Source organism: Gekko japonicus, unplaced genomic scaffold (genome assembly GCF_001447785.1).
Source record: "Gekko japonicus isolate JY-2015 unplaced genomic scaffold, Gekko_japonicus_V1.1 scaffold334, whole genome shotgun sequence".
Classification (NCBI taxonomy): Eukaryota; Metazoa; Chordata; class Lepidosauria; order Squamata; family Gekkonidae; genus Gekko; species Gekko japonicus.
In genome coordinates this window covers 798324-819676 of record NW_015173683.1, presented here as the reverse complement: position 1 = coordinate 819676, position 21353 = coordinate 798324, and the positions used below count along the sequence as shown (strand labels likewise).

At 42.8% G+C, this 21353-nt stretch overlaps 1 protein-coding gene across 1 annotated transcript in view; it reads right to left on the bottom strand.

Annotated features, from left to right (window-relative positions):
• Positions 1-21353, bottom strand: part of KIF5C (kinesin family member 5C) — a 162716-nt gene that overhangs the window by 86976 nt on the left and 54387 nt on the right. The window contains exon 4 of the mRNA XM_015423070.1: positions 7206-7310. Within this exon, the coding sequence (XP_015278556.1) occupies positions 7206-7310 (105 nt within the window). The remainder of the gene's footprint in view (positions 1-7205; positions 7311-21353) is intronic.

The following is a 21353-nucleotide window of genomic DNA, read 5'->3' as shown; positions in this document are numbered from 1 at the left end:
CCTCTTTCCCCTTTTTCATACTGATTCAATCATCAGCAATCACAACAGGCATCTCATACACTAATGGCTCATTAAACTGAATGCAAACAGAGACTGCACAGCCTTGTTTAATGTTTCACTGTGTATTAAGCTACAATCCATTTTAGTGGAGGAGGATTTTATCTTGTTTGTTTATTTTCCAACAGGTCATTAATTTTTAACACAGAACTCCCAGAACATGAACTGTTCAACCCAAACAGTGGGAGTAGTTCTGCTACTGAAAGACTTTTAATTGCATAGGTCCTGCTATTCACTAAAGCGAAACTACAAAGTAGTCTCACTGCATGTATTTTTAAACATTCATGCTTACCAATACAGACAAGCAGCCTAGGAATCAAATGCTGAGCCGACTCCATTATTCTTGAGAACTGGTGCAGTAGAAATAGTCATGTTTTAGTTCACCAGTAATTTAGCATTTCCACTTTTCCCATCTGTGTGTTTTCACCACTGCATCACCACCAGGAGTGATGGAGTGATGCAAATGGAGCTATAAAAGATTCCATCAGAGATCCTTTTGCACTATAGTTTTGAACAAGAAGCAGATGAACAAAATAGTGCCACGGGTTCAAGCATTTAGATAAATGGCTCATTTTCTTTTGTTACCAATCACTAAGGACTGATCTGGTACACAATACCCTACCAGTATTGACAAGCACCACCTTGTTTGATTCCTAGGCTAGCTCAATAAATCCTAAAAGCTCATTCTACAGAGTCCGAAATCAATGATGATTGCATGCAAATAATTAGAGAAAGAAGGGTTCCAAGATTTTTAAAAGCCACTAAACACTTATACAATTAAGAAATAAAAGTTTAGTTTGCATTCACAGACTGGCTACAAATCAAACACTGTAAGAATTAATGTTTATTCCCAAACTGCGAAGCAAATGCATATTAGAAAACCAAATAAACGAAGGATGCAGTTGAGAAAAGCAGAGGTCAAACACTTTTCTACAACCAAAGCACAGGGGAGGACTAAGAATCTTATTTGAGGCATGCAGAACATTAGAGGTAAGCAAAACGATACTGCTAATTATGCTGTCCTTCAGTTTTAGGTATGTCCCAATCATTATTCTATGTCCTCCATCTGCTTTTGCTGTGCAAATGCATTTGACCCATATGTGAGCAGCTAACAGTTACTTTAAAATGTGAGAATAAGCATTTATCTTAGTTACTCTCTACATTTTAAAAAAACATTTTCACAGTTGAGTGAGCTCTGACAATAATATTTTATCCAGAACAAAGTTTGACTCCAGTGACACCTTTCAGACTAACAAAGTTTAATTCTCAGTATAAGCTTTTGTATGCATGCACACTTCTTCAGACAGATTGAAACAGACTTTGCTAACCATTACATTTCAGTCAGGAGGGGTTAGTTGCCAGGAAGGGCTTCTTCTGTTGCTTCAGACCAACATAAGCTTGCCAAGTCCCCCCGGGGGGCGGGGAAATCCCCGCCCCAGAGGCCCGTTCCCCGCCGCCGGAGGATCGGACCCCGGGAGGAACCCCACCCTGATGTGCATGTCACCCAGAAGTGACATGACCACGCCGGGCATGCTGGGGGCAGGGCCACGGTCATCCGAGGGAAAACTCTATGGCGCACTCCAGCCGCCAGCCGGGAGTCCCCCGCTGCGGCAAGAAAACAACTTGGGAACCCTAGACCAACATGGCTACCCATATGAAAATATTTTATCCAGAAAACCATGGTGGCTGTCTGGTGAAATTCCCTATTGCGCTGCCAGAATGCTTGTGTTTACAAAGGACACCTTTCTCTTGTAATTCAGCTTGCACTGCCATTCAATACCATTCAAATACATTTGCTGTCACAGCTGTATGCAGCAGTCAATTGTTATCATGCTACAATGTTTCAGGGCAGGAGGGGGAAATAATGCAGAATACAGCAGGGGAATTTTAAACCATTTTTTCTCAGATTCGTATGTAGTGGGGAAAACACAGCCATAAAAAACACAAAGATATATGCTCAAATTGAGATACAAAATATAATCAGTCACTGCCATTTCGTAAGAACTAGCCACACATGACTGTATGTCTCTGTTTTGCTATGTAAAACCCTGTGCATAAATGGGATCCATATGGTCAGAAGACATGCATGCAAACACTGCATGCAACACCCTTGTATTTTCCTTGTATTTAACTTCCTATATATAATCATGCCAGTAAAAAAAATATTCCAAGATGCTATTCCATCACGGCTTGCTGGCAATCTCTGGCTAACCCCCAGCAGCCTCTTAGTAGAGTATTTAAATAATGGAATTGTAACTTTCTTGCATTTCCCACCGTTTGATAGAGAAGTTATATGGCTTTTGCCCGTGCCAGAGGTTTATTGTAGTTAAGCAGGAACCTTCTTATAAATCCCCTTGTAAATGGTACTTGACACAAAGTAAAGCTCAAACAAGAATGCTGACTTTATTGAACAAGTACAGTTGGGTTAGGAATAGGCAAGGGGTGAGAAGCTGAGGAAAATGTTGATGTTTGTAAAAATTATAATATTTTTAACAGGCGACAGAGTATAGTTGAAGCTTATTTTCTTAGAGACTCAGTTCTTAACTATGAGAGGTTTGTTGGTCTTGGAGATTTCTTTCAGCAACAATGTGTCTTAATAAAAATTTCATATAACTATCTGAGTTTCCTGGAAGTTAGTACTTTCTTCCTGTATTTAAATACTTCCCTTGTGGGATTACAACTTTCCTTTGGACTCTTGAGGAGTCTATGGCCGTTTCCTGTTTTCACACAAGCCAAGGGTCCCTTCTGAATTGAACTCTCTGAATAACTGGGTCAGAAATACCCTCTTCTTTCTAGGAGCAATAATCCTTTTCTGTTTGGCTAGACTGGCAGTTTCAACCTACTGTCTAGTCTCTTCTGTCAAGCCTAAACCCCAGTTCTGGAGACTGTGAATAAACAGTTGGACAAGTAGTGTCCCTTCACTTCCCAAGTGTACTTGTCTGTTTCCCTCAGACTGATACTCACACTCCTCCTGACTGGCTACTGCCAAGCCAAAGTCCAAATGATGACTGACTCAATCTGACAAGACTTTAGAAAGCTCTCCTCAGCTGGTGCTGACTAACCAGAGGGGGGGGTGCATGCAAGTGGCAGGCTGTCAATCTAACTGTGCTTCACAGTGAGGCATTAACCCCTAATATCCCATCAACAGTGAATTTGATGCACTAAGCATCCTGGTTTTGGAGGTCAGTTTGTCACATGCCCCACCATGGATGGCCTGGCAGCCTTGGCTGGAGGCAGCCATGGCCGCACGGGCATATTCGGCTTATCAGGCTTTGCTTGGCCTGGGTCCTGCTGTGCCTGCGGCCTTGGACCTGGGCCACCGCCCCCTGCTTCTGCCTGGGTCCTGCTGTGCATGCGGCCTTGGACCTGGGCCACTGCCCCCTGCTTCTGCAGGCGGGGGGGGGGTAGTGCAACTTGTCTTCCCAGTTCCTTTCCATGGTGGCTTGGGAGCAGGAGGGAGCTCGCAACATCCAGCCATGTAGCATTTTTACCCTGGGGCCCAGGCTCACAGCATTGGCGGCAGGAGCGGGCTGGGGAAGGGGCCTCCTCCCCAGGCAGCACATGAGCATCTGCCCAGCTCTGCACCGTTGACTCTCCAGTCTGCCCATGTTTTTCCTCAGCCCCCCTCAGTCCATGACATGTTGCAGTGAGAACACACCAACTCAGAGCTTACCAGCTGCTATCCTTTATGAAGTTTATATGTCCAGTACATGACATTACGTTTTATGGTGCACACAGCCCGGCCGGACAAAGTCACATTTATGTCAGATCCCACCCTCATAACAAAAGAGTTCGACGCCTCTAGCTTAGCTGATCCTAGAGCTTTTTTGCTGTGCTCAGACTTCCCTGTGCCAGAACTGCATTTTAAAAATAAAAGGGAAAGACGTTTGGCTGGAGGCAGCAGGACAATGCTGGCTTTGAGGGCCCCCTTCAAAGGCGTTCCTTAAGCTGCACTTTGGGTGGACAGCCCCCCCGGGGGGGCCCTTAGTACGCCACTCAGTAGCACCCAAGTCCATAGAACGTTCCAAATTTCCTAATAATCTCTTAACAGAAGGGAGACACCACCAGCGTTCACAAGAGTGGGGTAAGAGGGGACACATGAATATACTGCTTCAACTCACATCAGACATTTCTGCACAAGGAAAGTCAAATGTAAAAATGTCTGGCATTTTTCTTTCTTTCTTAATACCAATAATATGAAAAAACTGGGCTGCACCCAGCAATGTGCCAACAGAATAAAAAGGAAAAAATGCCAGGTGATCAAAGACTGATTTATTATACAAAGTCCCTACGTGTTTCGCCATGCAGGCTTCCTCAGGGGGACTCAGAACATTCACCTAGTGCTGTGGACAGTTTCGGCACTAGCTGAATGTTCTGATTCCCCCAGAGGAGGTCTGCATGGTGAAACACTTAAGGACTTTATATAATAAACGAAGAAGAAGAAGAGGAAAAGGAGGAGGAGGACATTGGATTTATACCCCGCCCTTCACTCGGAGTCTCAGAGTGGCTCACAATCTCCTTTCCCCTCCCCTCCCCACAACAGACACCCTGTGAGGTAGGTGGGGCTCAGAGAGCTCTGACAGAAATTGCTCTTTTTCAAGAACAGCTGTGCCAGAACTATGGCTTGCCCAAGGTCACCCAGCAGCTGCAAGTGGAAAAGTGGGGAATCAAACCCAGTTCTCCCAAGATTAGAGTCTACACACTTCACTACTACACCAAACTGGCTCCATCATCTATTACCTGGCATTTCCCCCTTTTTATTCTGTTAGTATCAATAAGTCATTTAGGGTATGTGTTCAAGCAATATATCCATGTTTCCCCACACTCCCCAAGCTAATGAATCCCACCCTCTGCTCACTGGGGATGCCTGCATGGAGCAGCTGATACAGAGCAGGGTGTATGGCTCACTACTGGCACAAGGGAATCTGTACCAACTTATCAGTCAAATGAAAAAAAATTAATTTTCAACCAATGCAATAGAGTACTAGGGCTATTCTAAGTAATATTAGTGGATAAGCAGCATTCCTAATCTTTTTAAATGCTTACGAGATTCTTCCTTTTCTTTTCCTAATGCTTCTGATTAATTCATAGCTATGGCAAATCGAAGAAAAACTATCAGCTTGGTCCAAAACTAATCCTGCCATAAGAGCAATATTTGGCTCAATAGCTCAACTCCAGGATTATCCAGCAGCCTCTTAAACCTTTTAAATACAACTGGTGTTAAGATGAGCTAAGCTCTTAAATAGTGATCATATCATTAAGAGAGACATGTCACAACTTTCTTTCCAGCAGAATGCAGAATGAGTCAGCTTAAAAGGAGGATCCTGTCTGACCACTACAACAAAAGGTTTAAAAAGAAGTGTTTTATGGAGTTTTGCAACATACATATTTTCAGAAACTGTATACTGTTATGCAAAATCCCTTTTAACCCTCTGTTCACTTCAGGTCTTATCTAGGCTACATTCAGGCTTCACGATAAACCATGGCTACCTACATTTAGACACCACTGTTACAGAAGGAGTCCTGTGTTTTGGGAAGGAACAAGCCTGCCCCTGTTTGAGTTATCAGTAGAGCCAAAAACTCCATTAAACAGAGACTCCCATGATTGGGTGGAGCATCCCAGATTGGGTGGAGAGGACAGAATCAGTGTACAGATGATACACCTGTCATCTGTCACAATGACCCATCAGCTATCCAACCCAGGGTGAGGGGGAGAGTCAATGGAGAATATACCTAGTCTAACACCAACTCTTTCTTCTCTGCACCCCACTCTCTTTTTACAAGCTGCACCATTTTCATATATTATAGCCTCCTTTGTCAGGAAGTTTGTACAGATACTCCACTTTCTGAATAGTCCAACAAGGTCCTCCCTGCCTCTGAGAGACCCCTAAAAAATGAGTCTGAAAGTAGATTCAGGTGGGTAGTCGTGTTGGCCTGAAGCAACAGAACAAATTTTGAGACCAGTGGCACCTTTAAGACCAACAAAGTTTAATTTTGGGTATAAGCTTTCGTGTGCATGAATTAAATTTTGTTGGTCGTAAAAGAGTCTGAAAGTAGTAGGCCTTTCTCATGTTTTGTCAAGCCCAGAAACCTTCAGCCAAGGAAGTACATCCCCCTCATTAAATGCTGTTAAGTGCCCTCCATGCCTGAGAGGAGAGAATTTAGTTTCTCAGTTACTTCTCCAACAATTAGAAAAGACACCTTTGGACATTTATCTGTTATTTTGACATATTTATTGCTTTACAACTGTTGACGGTATAACCTTAACTTGTTATTTAGTTGAACAAAACTAAATTGTTATTTAGCTTTCTACTTTGCATATCTTGAACATCATCATGTTACATATTAATTTGCTGTTCATTCTCTGGCTATAAGTTTGAACCTTACCTGCCATTCCACTGTATCTGAAAAAGTGTGCCTTGCACATAAAAGCTCATACCTTGAATAAACCTTTGTTGGTCTTAAAGGTGCCACTGGACTCTAAATTTGTTCTTCAGATTCAAGGGTGTGACACATGATAGATCTTGGAAGCTAAGCAGGGCCGACCCTGGCAAGTACTTGAAAGGGAGACCTCCAAGGAATACCACAGCTGGGACGCATAGGTAGGCAATAGCAAGCCACTTCTCTGAAATGTCCAGGCCTCACTAGGGGTCACCAGAAGTCAACCATAACTTCCAGCCATACACACATACACAGAATTCTCACCAAAAAAAAGAGTCTGACACATGTAAAGATGCATACACACATATACAGGGGTCCAGGGAAACAGTTTGGGAACTATAACAATCCCTCTCACCCAAGGTTTGAAAAAACTAGTTTTTAACCATGAGAGAATGCAGACCTGACATCTTCATTTATCTTCTGAGTTCCAAAATGCAGATATGCAATGTAGTGAAGAAAACTCAGAAATTCGCATGATAAAAAGAATGATAAAAAGAAGCAGAGCATTACTAAGACACTGACTTAGCAGCATGTTTTCTTCAGCTTAGATATGGGGAACCCAAATCTGCTTCATATTAACGTTAATTTACAGAAAATGCCTATGGAGAAGTACAAGATTTTTACAATGTGACTGCAGTCTGACAACAAACTCAGCTTTCCCCCCCCCCTTTATTTGACCATTATATAACATGTCACCCCACATTTACCTTTATGTGAAATTCTAGGTTTTCATCCATGGAATAGATGTGATCGAAGATGTCATGTGCAATTCTTGGAATTATTCCCATCAGCTGTGGGTCATGTAGCTTCCCCTAAAGACAGAAAAAGTAAAAAGAAAAGAAAACATTGAAGAAAGTTGTTCACCATGGAAAAGAAAAAAACTCTTCAGCAAATATATCTTTTACACTGCAGGTGCCAACTTGCTTGCTTTCTAGTGATTGTCTAGAAACATCTGAATAAACACAGGTACTAATAGTTTATACAGTCTCTTAAATTTGAAAGTTCTTCATATACTTTACTGCATTCTGCCCAGCACAAGAATCCTGTGTGTTGGAATAATAATGATCTATGCAGTCTTGCGTACATATTATTGCACACACTTCATACATTGGACATTGTCATATGGTGATCTGCAAGGCCATGGTAGAGGGGATGCAACTTGAATCCAGGTCTCCAACTCTATCCACAGTTCTCGTCATATAAAGTTTAAGCTTCTTTTCACATACAAATCAGTAATTCTCCACTACCCCATCCTGCATCATTCTTTTGCTCTAAGTCAGGGATAGGCAACCCCTGAAATCCATGCCAAAAAGTGGCACACCAGACCATAAGAACATAAGAAAAGCCAATGTTGGATCAGGCCAATGGCCCATCCAGTCCAACACTCTGTCACACAATGGCCAAAAATACTAGGTGCCATCAGGAGGTCCAGCAGTGGGGCCAGGACACTAGGAGCCCTCCTACTATTGACCCCCCCAAGCACCAAGAATACAGAGCATTACTTGCCCCGGAGTCCCTATCTATACCTTGTGGCTAATACTCACCAATGGACCTCTGCTCCATATGCTTATCTAATGTCCCCTTGAAGCCGCCCATGCTTGTAGCCACCACCACCTCCTGAGGCAGTGAATTCCAAGTGTTAATCACTCTTTGGGTGAAGAAGTACTTCCTTTTATCTGTTCTAACCCGACTGCTCAGCAATTTCATTGAGTGCCCACGAGTTCTTGCATTGTGAGAAAGGGAGAAAAGTACCTCTTTCTCTACCTGCTCTATCCCATGCATATTCTCATAAACTTCAGTCATGTCACCCCTCAGTTGACGTTTCTCCAAGCTAAAGAGCCCTAAGCGCTTTAACCTTTCTTCATAGGGAAAGTGTTCAAATCCTTTTATCATTCTAGTTGCCCTTTTCTGCACTTTCCCCAATGCTATAATATCCTTTTTAAGGTGTGGTGACCAGAACTGTACACAGTATTCCAAATGAGGTCACACCATTGATTTATATAGGGGCATTATGATATTGGCTGATCTGTTTTCAATACCCTTCCTAATAATTCCCAGCATAGCATTGGCCTTTTTTATTGCAGTCCCACACTGTCTCAACATTTTCAGTGAGTAATCTACTACAACTCCAAGATCTCTCTTGATCAGTCTCAGTGTCATCTGCAGATTTAGCCACTTCACTGCTTACTCCCAACTCCAAATCATTAATGAACAAGTTAAAAAGCATCGGACCGAGTACTGATCCCTGCGGTACCCCACTGCTTACTGAGTGGGGAAAATTTCCCATTTATACTCACTGTTTCTTATTAATTAGCCAGTTTCCTATTAATTAACCATCTTGCTTGACATCAGAAATATGAAGTCAGGGAGGTAGGGTTGCCAACTTCCAAGTTGTGGCTGGAGATCTCCTGGGATTACAACTGATCTCCATGTGACAGAGATGAATTCCCCTGGAGAAAATGGCTGCTTTGGAAGGTGGACTCTATGGCATTATACCCCAACTGAAATCCCTCCCTCCCCAAACCCTGCCCTCCTCCAGCTCCACCCCCAAAATCTCCAGGTATTTCCCAATCCAGAGCTGGCAACCCTACTGGGAGAACGAACACTGAATGTTGGAGAAGAAGCCTCCCAGGATGTCTTCTCAGTTCTTCTAATGGAAACATTTTTTACAAAACTTGTGAAATATGTTCTCTTTTGGAATGAGTTCTCTTTTTAAGACAAGAGGGTGGATCCAGTGATCCACTGATGCACGAATTGCAGCTCTTCCCCACTTTCCCTTCGCCCCAGCATCGACTGCTGCCCCCTGCAATATTGATTCCTGGGGTTGTAGCATCCATGTGAAGTAACAGTCAAGTGGCTTGACAGGTTACAGTGAGGGGAGGAAGGGAGAGAAAAAACCCACCACCACCAGTGTTCCCTCTAAGCTGAGTTGGTGTGAGCCAGCTCACTGTTTTTTAGCCTCTGGCTCACACATTTTTGTCTTAGCTCAAGAAGGATGTGGCTCCAGTGCAGGCTAATTTATACAGTAGCCAAATCGCTGGCTCACAACTTTAATGCCAGTAGCTCGCAAAGCAGAATTTTTGCTCACAAGACTCTACAGCTTAGAGGGAACATTGACCACCACCCTTCTATTTGTGCAGAGCTCAATTGATGGAAGAGGTGTTCCACTCTAGGACAGCATTTTGAGACATATTTGTGGTTACAGCAAGAAAGGCAAAGAAAACCATGCTCCACAGAAAGAAATCATTCAAGTTCAAAACCTTTATTGGCATAGATCATAATCATACAGTCGCCAAAAGAAATCATTCCACATTAGGATTGCCAGGTCCCCTTTGGCCACCAGCAGGGGATGGGGGTAGGGTGGCCAGATCCAGGTCGGGAAACTTTTGGAGATGGGGATGGAGCTTAGGGAGGACAGGGACCTCAGTGGGGTACAATGCCAGAGAGTCCACCTTTCCAAACATCCATTTTCTCCAGGGGAACTGATCTCTATTTATTTATTTCAGTTTATATCCCACCCTACCCTGCAAGTGGGCTCAGGGCAGCTCACAACATCTCTGTAGTCTGGAGATGAGCTGAAATTCCAGGGGATCCCCATGTCCCACCTGGAGGCTGCCATACCTACGAATCCACCCATAGAAATGCTCTGGAGTCTGACTGAGCAAAGCCTTTAGCTTTTAGTGGTCCTAAATGTGTGTGTGAAGTCCTTTTGTCCTTGTGAACAACCTTCCCTTCACTTTCCTGTATATATCCCTGATAGGGTTGCCAAATCCTGAAACCTTACTGGTGGGGGAGGCTCTGTCCCGGTCGGGAGCCGACTGTGTGTGTGTGCGTGCGCGCGCAAAGCGCACGCCGCCGCAACATCACCGGAAGTGACGTCAGACGTTGCTGACGTTGGGGGCATGGCCGAGATCGTGACGCAGCTTCGGGGGCGGGGTTCCCCCCGGGCCCCGATTCCACTGGGGCGGAACTCGGGCTCCGAAGCAGGTGATTCCCCGCCCCCCGGGGTCATTTGGCAACCCTAATCCCTGACTTGTTACAGGTTAAGAGTTTTGCAATCTATCCAGGAAGGCCAGACTCATAATGCTGTCCCTTAACCGCAAAACACTGGACTTGCTGAGTGCTTATATTCCTAGTTTTAGGGAAGAACTGTAAGCAGGCCTTCACTATATTGCTACTACAAAAACAAACAAAGTAAAGGGGGGGTGTTTCTTCATTATTGCACTGCTGACCGATTTTCAGTTCCAGAGAAAAAGTTAGAAATGATATGTGGTCGGGCGGGGAAAGGGTTCTTGTCTTTCTTCTTCAAATTATTTGCATAAAGCAAAGGAAGCTGACTGTGCATGCTACCAGTACTGCTAGCAAGGCAGCATTTGTTGGCCCTGAGCCCAGCAAAAGTCTGCAGATTTATTACCTTGCCATCTCCCATTCCACTTCCACTTCCCACTAATTTCTATCTACATGATCAGCCAATCTCTAGTGACTGACCTGGAAGCTTTCCTTTGTTCCAATTATTTAAGTCATGTACCAGAGACAAACACTTCATATCCCATTAGATTTCTTTGTTTGGTACTGCTATAACGGAATATTTATACATTCAGTACTGGGAAGAACAAATACTAAGGGGTGTTTCTTCATTATTGCACTGCTGACTGATTTTCAGTTCCAGAGACAAAGTTAGAAATGATATGTGGTCAGGGGGGGGAATGGGTCTTGTCTTTCTTCTTCAAATTCTTTGCATAAAGCAAAGGAAGCTGACTGTGCATGCTACCAGTACTGCTAGCAAGGCAGCATTTGTTGGCTCTGAGCCCAGCAAAAGTCTGCAGATTTATTACCTTGCCATCTCCCATTCCACTTCCACTTTGCACTAATTTCTATCTACATGATCAGCCAGTCTCTAGTGACTGACCTGGAAGCTTTCCTTTGTTCCAATTATTTAAGTCATGTACCAGAGACAAACACTTCATATCCTATTAGATTTCTTTGTGTGGTATTGCTATAACGGAATATTTATACATTTAGTGCTGGGAAGAACAAATACTATGTACCCCACTACAAACAATTTTAAGGTGTAGAACTGATACTATCTTGCATTTCTGCAGGTTGTTGTGAGTACATAAAGCCTACTTGCAAGTACTTTACAATGATAAAAGCAGACAATTCTTTCTGCTGGCTAACATTCAAACGACAAAGACATAGATCCTGATACCAAAGACTAGCTTACTGTGTGGTAGGTTTGGTTGTCTGCTTTCCTACAGCTGTGGCATAATTATCCTTACTGAGAAATTGTATTCTGGTATCTCTGAAGTTATGTATGTTCGTGTAATTATGTGATGAAGTGATTTGGTGTACATTCATTCATTCATTGGGAGGCATAAAATGAACTTTTCAGATACTCTAACATTTTTCATATTGCAGAGGCTATGGACACAGTATGCGGGTGGGGGGACAACCTGGCCACTTAAACAGCGACCTTAAAAGATCACATTTGCACTTTCCCCCATCCAAGTTTGATAGCAGGAAACACGTATAACTCAATGCTTCATTGTGTGAGTACTTGAGTTATTCCCTGTTGGGTGCTTTCCCACCATTGCAAGTATTGCAACTATCAACATTAAAATGCCCCATTATCTCAACCCAACTTTTCTAGTGATCCTGATCAGTGTATTCACACAGAATTTTCAAATTTTTATACTTCTGTCCTCATGCTGCAACAGGAAGAGGAAGCAGGAGTTCTACTCCACAAGGCCTGTTCCGTGAGCAGATCTAATTGGATACAAGCCTTATGTCGATTATGACCAACAGATGGGACAGCACAAAGCAGAAGACCAGGTTTAGCTGGTCTTCACTTTCACCACACCACCAAAAAAAGGAAGGAGAGAAGGGGGGATCACCCGAATTGCAGCCATGGGTGGAGTAAGGGGCAGACCAAGACTGATACTTCGGCCTTGGTTTCTGCTCTTTCCTCACCACCAGCATCACTGATACACATGACCAACTGCAGGGTGAGGGATTAAGAGAAAACAAGGGATGACCCTGTTGCTCTCGCTTTCCCCTCCCCCATCTGCTGAAAGCCCTGCATGAACTCTGGAAGAGCATGCCACTGCATATATTTACAGCCCAGCTCGATAGTGTATTATAGCTTACTCTCTCTGCTACTCTGTATGCAGAAGAAAGCCAGCAGTCAGTCAGTTTTCATCACAGCTCTTAGCTATAGCCCCTTTAGACATGACATGCCACATCTCAGTGCAACGGAACTGGAGGAATGGCAGCCAGCTTAAACATTCAAGCCATTATGAAGGAAATTGAATACGAAAAGCTAGCACAGACTATATATAGCCGACTGACTTGAGGGTTCCCGTTGAAATTTCCTATCTTTCAACTACTAATTGGGGAGGCATAAATCAAATAGAATATTATTAAAATGCTCTTCCTAACAAAAACCACACACCTTTACCATCCTAGTTCATGTATTATTGTACAATCTACTCTCGTTGGGCAAAATGTACTGAATAAGTTATATAGATAAATATATTCTGTCTATCTCATCCTTCCTCCTAAGAGGAGATTATCAAATCAGACCTTTCCATTTTGAGCTCTCTACCTAATTTAATGTAAGAAAATGAGTCATGGCTGTCAAAACTGGTAGTATTGACATTTGTCCTTAGTTTTGGAAGAACCAAGTCCAAGGAAAAGTAAGGCAGTGTGTCCATAAAAGGTGCTGAATCATCAAAGGTACATATTTTAAAAGGAACTCTGGTATTTACTGTGGGTGGCAGACTGCAGACAAAATTGCAGAGCCCCAGTAAGAGGCTTGCATCCTACCGCTCTGCTCGGACAACTCTCCTCCACCACAACCCCACCAGCCTTGGGGAAACCCTGGGCAAGGCCACTTGCAGCTACTTACCGATCCATTGTTCCAAAAGCTTGGTAATTGAAAGCAACTTGCAAAAAGCAACATTTTCATTAGGCTAAGCAGTTTTTAATCCATTTTGACCAATAATTCTCATGGTCTGTAAGGTCTTTGTTTCCAGATCCTTTTCATCTGTCTTTTCAAGTAATGACCTTCTACAGTCTTCCAGTCTTGTTCTGGGAGTGATCCAGTGAATCTGTTTTACACCCCACTCCCTGTACTCCAACAATTGCTGGATTGGAGTTTTCAGAAAAGAAATGCAGAGTTGTAGAATCAATGTGCATATCAATGTTATGGCTATATCTTAAATATTAAAAAACCACATTAGGCAAGGAGAAAACGCCAAATAGATGAGATAAATAAACCAGCTCCCCCCTTCGGAGGGTCTGCCAGGAAAAAAAAAAACCCTAAGTGAACCAACCTTTTCACAGTAAACATTATGACAAAAATGGACCTACTAAAGCCCTTAGTGCTGATTAAGTTGAACACATGAAGCTACCTTAACCTGAATCAGACCACTGGTTCATCAAGGTCATCACTGTCTACTCAGACTGGCAGCAGTTCTCCAGGGTCTCAGCTGGAGGTCTTCACATCACCTACCGCCTGATTCCTTTTAACTGGAGATGGTGGGGGTTGAATCTGGGACCTTTTGCATGCCAAACAGATGCTCTACCACTGAGCCATGGCCCCTCCCCTACCTAGGAACAACCAAGGAAACTCTAAATCTGTGCTTAGAACACCTGGATGTCTGCTCAAAGAATATATATCATACTCACAGAAACACAATTCAGACATAATACCAAATCTTTATGAGACAACTAGGAATATATACCCTAGACTTGCTCCTTCCTATGTGTGAGTTTCTCCCTGTATTTGTTTTTACTAATCAGAGTTTCTCAGGACTTCAAACATGACAAACTATATTAGTACTAATCTCTAACATGGTTTGCAAATCCATTTCAAAACATCATGACAAAATGTAGTTGGCAAAAATCAGAAGAGTAGGAGGTGACAGAAAGAGAAGAAAAGGGTGGGAGGTGGTAGAAAGAGAACCCAGGCTGGGTAGGAGGTGGTAGAAAGAGCAGAGAATCCAGGCTGCAGGGGGTGCTCCCAATCACTAAAACATGGTTTGGCATTACAACTGAACTGAACCAAACTATCCATGTTAGTCTGTTGCAAAACTGTAGGCAGGATCCTTTGGGCTTATGGGCGTCTCATTAAGTGAGGACAGGGCAATGGTTCTTCACATCATAAGGGACTTGCATGATCTGGAGAGCTAGTTTGGTGTAGTGGTTAGGAGCACAGACTCTAATCTGGGAGAACTGGGTTTGATTCCCCACTCCTCTACATGAAGCTGCTGGTGTGACCTTGGGTCAGTTACAAGTTCTTTCAGAGCTGTTCTCTCATGAGCAGTTCTCGAAAGAGCTCTCTCAGCCCCACCTACATCACAGGGTATCTGTTGTGGGGAGGGAAAGGGAAAGGAGATTGTAAATTGCTCTGAGACTCCTTCGGGTAGTGAAGGTCAGGATATAAATCTAATCTCATTTGTCTTCATCTAACCCAATGTGTTTTAATGACACAGTAAAAATGCTAATCATTTAAGATGCTACACAGCACTTAAGAATTTCAACTGAAAGATGTGAGGTTTCCCCAAACTGAATAAATTTTGGCAAATAATAGGATACCAGGAGAGAAAAGCCAAGAGAAGGGTTCCTGCAGGAATGCAAAGAGAAGTACTACAGTTTTAAAACAGGATCAATATGCTGCAAAGGCCCTGCCTTCTCAATGTTAAAAGGCTTTTCCAACTCAAACTCCAAAGCATAAGCTTGTATAAGGGAAATCCTCCATAAAAGGTATTATGTGGAATTAATGTACGTAGCCTTGTCTTTACAATGGGCTTATTGTTTCCCCAAAAAGTATGGTTAAAAGGTCTAATAAGAGGATGCCAGGGTTAGAAGAAAAAAGAATTAAAACACAAAATAGAGTGGAATTTTTGTTTAAAACCACATACCAAGAACTACCAAATAACAAGAAACTGCAAGCAAAACACACACACACCTTTTCACTTTCTAAAAAAAAAATTCATCTGAGCCTGTAATTCCGAATGCAAATTGGCTTTCAAAAATATCTCTTCTCCACCAGCTCAATCTCCATGTTCATTCTGATTTAATTACATCCTGAGCTGGTGGATTACTATGATGTTTCACCATCTACAGAGAAGGAGCTGGCAATTTCCCTTGTCTGCACCATCCATCTTACCTGCTCTCTAGAAAGTAGCAAAGATTATCGAATAGAGGGGGGAAAGCTAATGAGGGAATAAGTTATTTTACAAAAACACAATTTTCACTTTTCTCCTTGAGGCAGGCTGCATTTCCCAACATCCTCTAGTGGTTCAGGGCATGGTACAATTAAAGACTTTTTTTAAAAAAAGTGCAGCAATAAAATCAAACTGGCCCCTAAAAATCCAGATAAAAATCTGAACAAACATGGTAACATCTTAACCCAGCCATTCAAAGTTGTGAGTTCAAAGCTTTGAAACACTTCTAGAAAATGCTACAGGAATGAACTTCTGTCTCTGTGGAGCAGCCACCAATAAAGGCTGCCTACAGGGCCGCCTGATACAGATTCAAGCAGAGATGCAGAGTCCATAGGCCTACATCAGAGATTTTCCTTTCTCACACACTCATTCTCCAAACCTGAGGGGAGGGGGAGACTGCAGACACCTAGGGAGAGGGGGAGGACAGCCCTGTGGGGAAAGGTAGCACTCTACTGGTAACACTTATGTGTGTGCCTGCTCTAAAACATATGGATACGTATACAAGCCTACTCTGAACTATAACTTCCATGCTTTGAAAATAGGGTATTTTTGGTGGATCTGAGACATTGCTTTGGAACACAGGGGAAAGAAAGCAGCTTCGTGATAAATGGTTTGGCAGGTAAATAAAGTAGACATGCATACTTTAATACCTGTAAAACAGCTTGTATCTGTGTCCCTCAATGTAAACATTACAAAATGCAAGGAAAAAGCGACACAGTTTGAAAGACACGCAGTGATGTAAAAACTTCCACATAACAAAAACATGACAAGTGTTCAGAATTCCCTGCTGTGTATACACACCCTTCAAACACATAAGCATTCCTTCCCTTTTGAAGTCTTGTACTCCAGCCCACCTCAGGAAAGAACAATGTTTCCTATCTGGATCTTTAGCCTAGTACTGGGACAGAAGACAGTGGCAAATGGACACTATCAATATACTTAACTGCACCATTACTGCCCTCTAATGCGCATCTATTGCTCCTGACATGCTTAGATACACACAGCTTATACAGTGTAGAATAAAAGACAAATACCCTTCAACAAACTTTACTGTCTAGAAAAAACATTTTCACATACAGTTAGCATTCATTGGCCCACCATCTTTGAATATATCAAGTTCTTTAATTGAAGTTAAGAAAGTTGGTCCCACCTTGCACAGTATTATCTATTCTGACTAGAAGCATCTTTCAGTAGTCTTGGACAGACGTCTTTCCCAGCCCTGCTAACTGAAGCCATTTTAACTAGACATGATAACAAGTCAAGCTGGTACTTTATGCACACCACACATCTGTGTTACAACTGAGTTATGGCTCTTATCCGAGAAGAAAGAAGGCCCCAGCTTCTCTGACAAAAAGAACCTGGCAGAAGTGAAGTGAAAGGCCTCTGTCTGAGGCCCTGGAGAGCCACTGCATGTCAGAGTTGACAATACTGACCTTGCCAAGCCAAGTGTCTGTCTCAGTACAAGGCAAGTTCATGCACAATTGGGGGGGGATTAATTTTTTCTGCCTCTCCCATTTCCCAAACTCACACAGGCCCCAGGAATTATTTGGCCCATGGGGAAAACATACTGACTGCTTATACCCTGTTTCCCCGAAAATAAGACAGTGTCTTATATTAATTTTTGCTCCCAAAGATGCGCTAGGTCTTATTTTGGGGGGATGTCTTATTTTTCCATGAAGAAGAATACGGTACACTCCGTCAGGGCAGAGCGAGCAGCAGGCGGCAGCTTGTCCTGGCGGCAGCGCGGGCTCTCTGATTAAAAGAGACCTCGCACTTCCTGTCTGCTCCGGCTGCGCGGCGGCCAACAGTGAGCTGCGCGGTGGCGCCTGCCACTACGGCCCAGAGTCCAGAGTTACGGTAGCTTTGGGGGGCCTTATTATCGGGGAGGCCTTATGTTCGGGGGAGGCCTTATTATCGGGGAGGTCTTATTTTCGGGGGATGTCTTATATTTCAGCAAGAGGCAAAACTGTAAGTAGGTCTTATTTTCGGGGGATGTCTTACTTTTGGGGAAACTGTATGTTTCTTCCAGGAGGACAGATCTCAAAGGCAGGGGTAGGGGAAAAAATGAGAGGAAAACACACACAAAAAACTGCTACCCCTGGCTCTAAGCCAAAGCAGACCTTACACAGTAAAACACACATTGGCAATCTGATTACAGACTTCACTGCATCTCATCTGCTCTAATCCTCTGGAACAGTAAATCTTTGAAAATGCCTACTAAGTAATAAATGAAGCTGCTACTGGATGAGACAGATCATTACCACAAGCACATTAAAACATGCTAAATAATGCACATTTTAAAATCTCAGTCCTAAAGACCGGTAACTAATGCTGCAATCGCTTAACATGTCCCTTGCTTTCTTAGTTGAAATGGCATGTTCATTTTGACAGAAAGTAAATTGTGGGCTGGATCCTACCATTCCCTTCTGCCAAGTGGGGTCCTATGACATTCCTCTGTCAAGTTTTCTTTGGCTTCTCCCAATGGCAAATGACTTCTTCTGATGGAGAAAAAGGTTTGCTTGTTGAAGGGAAGTCTTTCTCTGTTGGAAGAAGACTTGGTAGAAGGGAGTCATAGGATCCAACATGGAAAGTCATAGGACGTGGATCTTAATCCTATCCTACCACTTCACTGATCAACGTTTTTTGGGGGGGAAATACCATATTATTGCGTAGACCAGTTTCTTATGATAGCAAAGTCATTGGCTATTCACATAGATATTGTGATTGGAAATAATTCCTTGAACTATATCCATCTATTTTCCCCTACAGTTCAGTTTCATCAGTGCTCTTAAGACCCTGACACCTGTCTTATTAATTCTGCATCCAAATATGATAATGTTCCCCCCAATCTGGATTTTAATTAAATTAAATGGAAAATTAAATTAAACGGAAAACATTATTTATTCTTAAACAGCGGGCAGGTTGCGTTAGGTGCTGGGGTCCAAGACACATGAAAAATAATGCAAGAACAAGGTTTTATTAACCACTAGAACCTTTAGAAACGACATACCACAGTTATTCTAGTGTCTTACTTCACTGAGATTTTTGTTGTACTGGTTTTTAAAATGTATTTTGTCAATAACTCTTCTGGGCTGAATGCACAGCTTAGCAACATTTTAAATAAACAGACAGATAATAAGGCACAGAAACCAAACCAGACACCCTGGAAGCAATAGGGCTGGAAAGTAGCGTCACCTACTAACAAGATGTCTGGTAAATTTAAAACACACACACCAATACGGTATGACCAGGTAAAAAAGCAAAAGCAGATTTAGCAGGGGTAAAAAAAAAAAGCAAGGAAAGTGGAATAGCTGCAGCTCTTCAGACTAGGTGGCATGACATCCTCTTCCAACAATCCAGCTGAGCTGAGTTATCATAGGGGAAGTCTAATAATAGGTGCAAACAAACAACCCTCTTGTGGTGTCTTAAAGCCTAACAGTTTAAATACTGACAATGCATGAAGCTGTCTTTCAAGAAGGTCATCTATGTCACTTTAAAAAGTGACCTATTAGTGATGCAAAAGTTTATTCTTGTGACAAGCAGAGGAATACCGCGATGCTTTGTCCCAAATATGTAAAAAAAATTTAAAACACAGTCAAAAGAGAAAGAGGAATGTGTATTTTCTGTAAAGGCTGTATTTTTCTACTGGGATGCAGCATCATTGTCATAGGCCTGGCAAAGATTGCTACAAACATACATACTCCACTGCTTTCCCTTGTGAAACCCCCTCCTCATTAGTCTGACAAAAGAAAGGAAAAAGCACCCATTAACAACAATTCAAGTACAAACCAGATCTAAACACCTCTGAAAACCATGCCTGTCCCTCAAAAAAAAAATATTGTGGTTTCTGGGCCATTTCTAGGATTTTCGTATAAGGGCGCCTTAACAAGCTGGATAGGCAAAACAGCTCAAAAGCTACTGCTTTATCAGATTTGGCTGGTGAATATGACAAGGAGCAGACTAAAATTACTCAGCCATTACTCTATCTGCAACAGAGTTTAAGCATATGAGCAAGCACTCTGCAAGTTCAATTAGCAAAACCAAGTGATTAAAATTATCATGTAAATGACATCATTTGGAGGGCAAGATCTTCTTCAGTGTGAGATGATCTTGACCTACAGAACACAACACCCCTATGTATGGGTTTGAAACACAAGTTACAATTGCACTCTACTCTAGAGGACTTCTACTTTTATACTTTTCTTTAATTTTATTCTATGGGAGCTACCATATTTTGAATGACAGGCAAAGTTAAATATAAACAATGGATCATGGTCCCACACAAATGGTCCTATTCAAATAAACACATTCTGAATGTTACCAGGATAAATATGTGTATAGAAATATTGATTTCTAAAAGCCTTCTGCCTTCTCCTGTTCTGTCTTTGATAACGCTGTGGCTTACTTCCTCTTGCAAACCAAATGGTGAGGCCCAGATGGCCTCAATAGCATGCCATAAACCCACATTCTTTCACACGTTCATGCCAAATGGCAGACCTCAGGCAAACAGTCATGTACGCAATGAGGTTTGGGGTTTGGGAGTAGCGTGACTGCAGGCGTGGTTTCCAGGCCCCCATCCTATCCCCAGTTGTCCCCAGACAACCCAAAAGTTGGCCACACACCCTGCTACTCGTGATTGGCTGATGGCCATGGCTAGTCATGATTAGATTGGGGTTTAATTGTATGATTTCTTGGAAGAGAGTTCTGTTCTTGCTCTCTCTCTCTGCTTGTTGAATTCCACCTGGGAATGTTGTCCCAAGTGGAACAAAGACCTCCTTTGTGAAGCTGAGCACATGGCTGGTGCACAAGGGGGATTTTCCCTCAGAATCCCTTGGTGTCTAACTGGACTGTATACCTGGACATTCTTGGGCTATGGATCATCCTGGTAATTATGCAAATCTCGTACTGTGTAGTGAAGGCAAAAACTGCCCTAGCCTTTCTTGTTTTGAATCCTTGTAGTCTAATTGCAAATACTCTGTGCTGAATAAAATATTATTCTTGTTTCTAACTGGGTTCTGATGTTGTAACTGGATTTCAGGGCTAAACTCCTGTGCCTTCTACTCACCATACAAGCTACCTTGGTAAGATTAACTGTGCAGCTCTAGATGGAGTTGTTCAATGTGTTATGTCCCACCAGAGGCTAACCTAAAGGTTTGGAATCCCTCCCTTGGGGAAAGCCGGGACTAGTTAAAAAGGGATTCTGGTGGCTATTGTTCTGAATCCAGAGAGGGCAGCCTACCTCTCGGGGTTGTTGTTAAATGTACTGAAAAAATATAGGTTTCTCCCTCATTCCTGGACAGGCTTGGGGTAGAAATCTATACAATATGTAACACCAAAAGTTAAGATACCGTTAGTGTTCATTACTATTCAAGTAAAGTAGAGCCAGTATGGTGTAGTGGTTAAGTGCGCGAACTCTAATTTGGGAGAACCAGGTTTGATTCCCCACTCCTCCACTTGCACCTGCTGGATGGCCTTGGGCAAGCCATAGTTCTGGCACAGCTGTCCTTGAAAAAGAGCAGTTTCTATCAGAGCTCTCTCAGCCCCACCTACCTCACAGGGTGTCTGTTGTGGGGTCATCTTGGTGCTTGGGGGGGTCAACAGTGGGAGGGCTTCTAATGTCCTGGC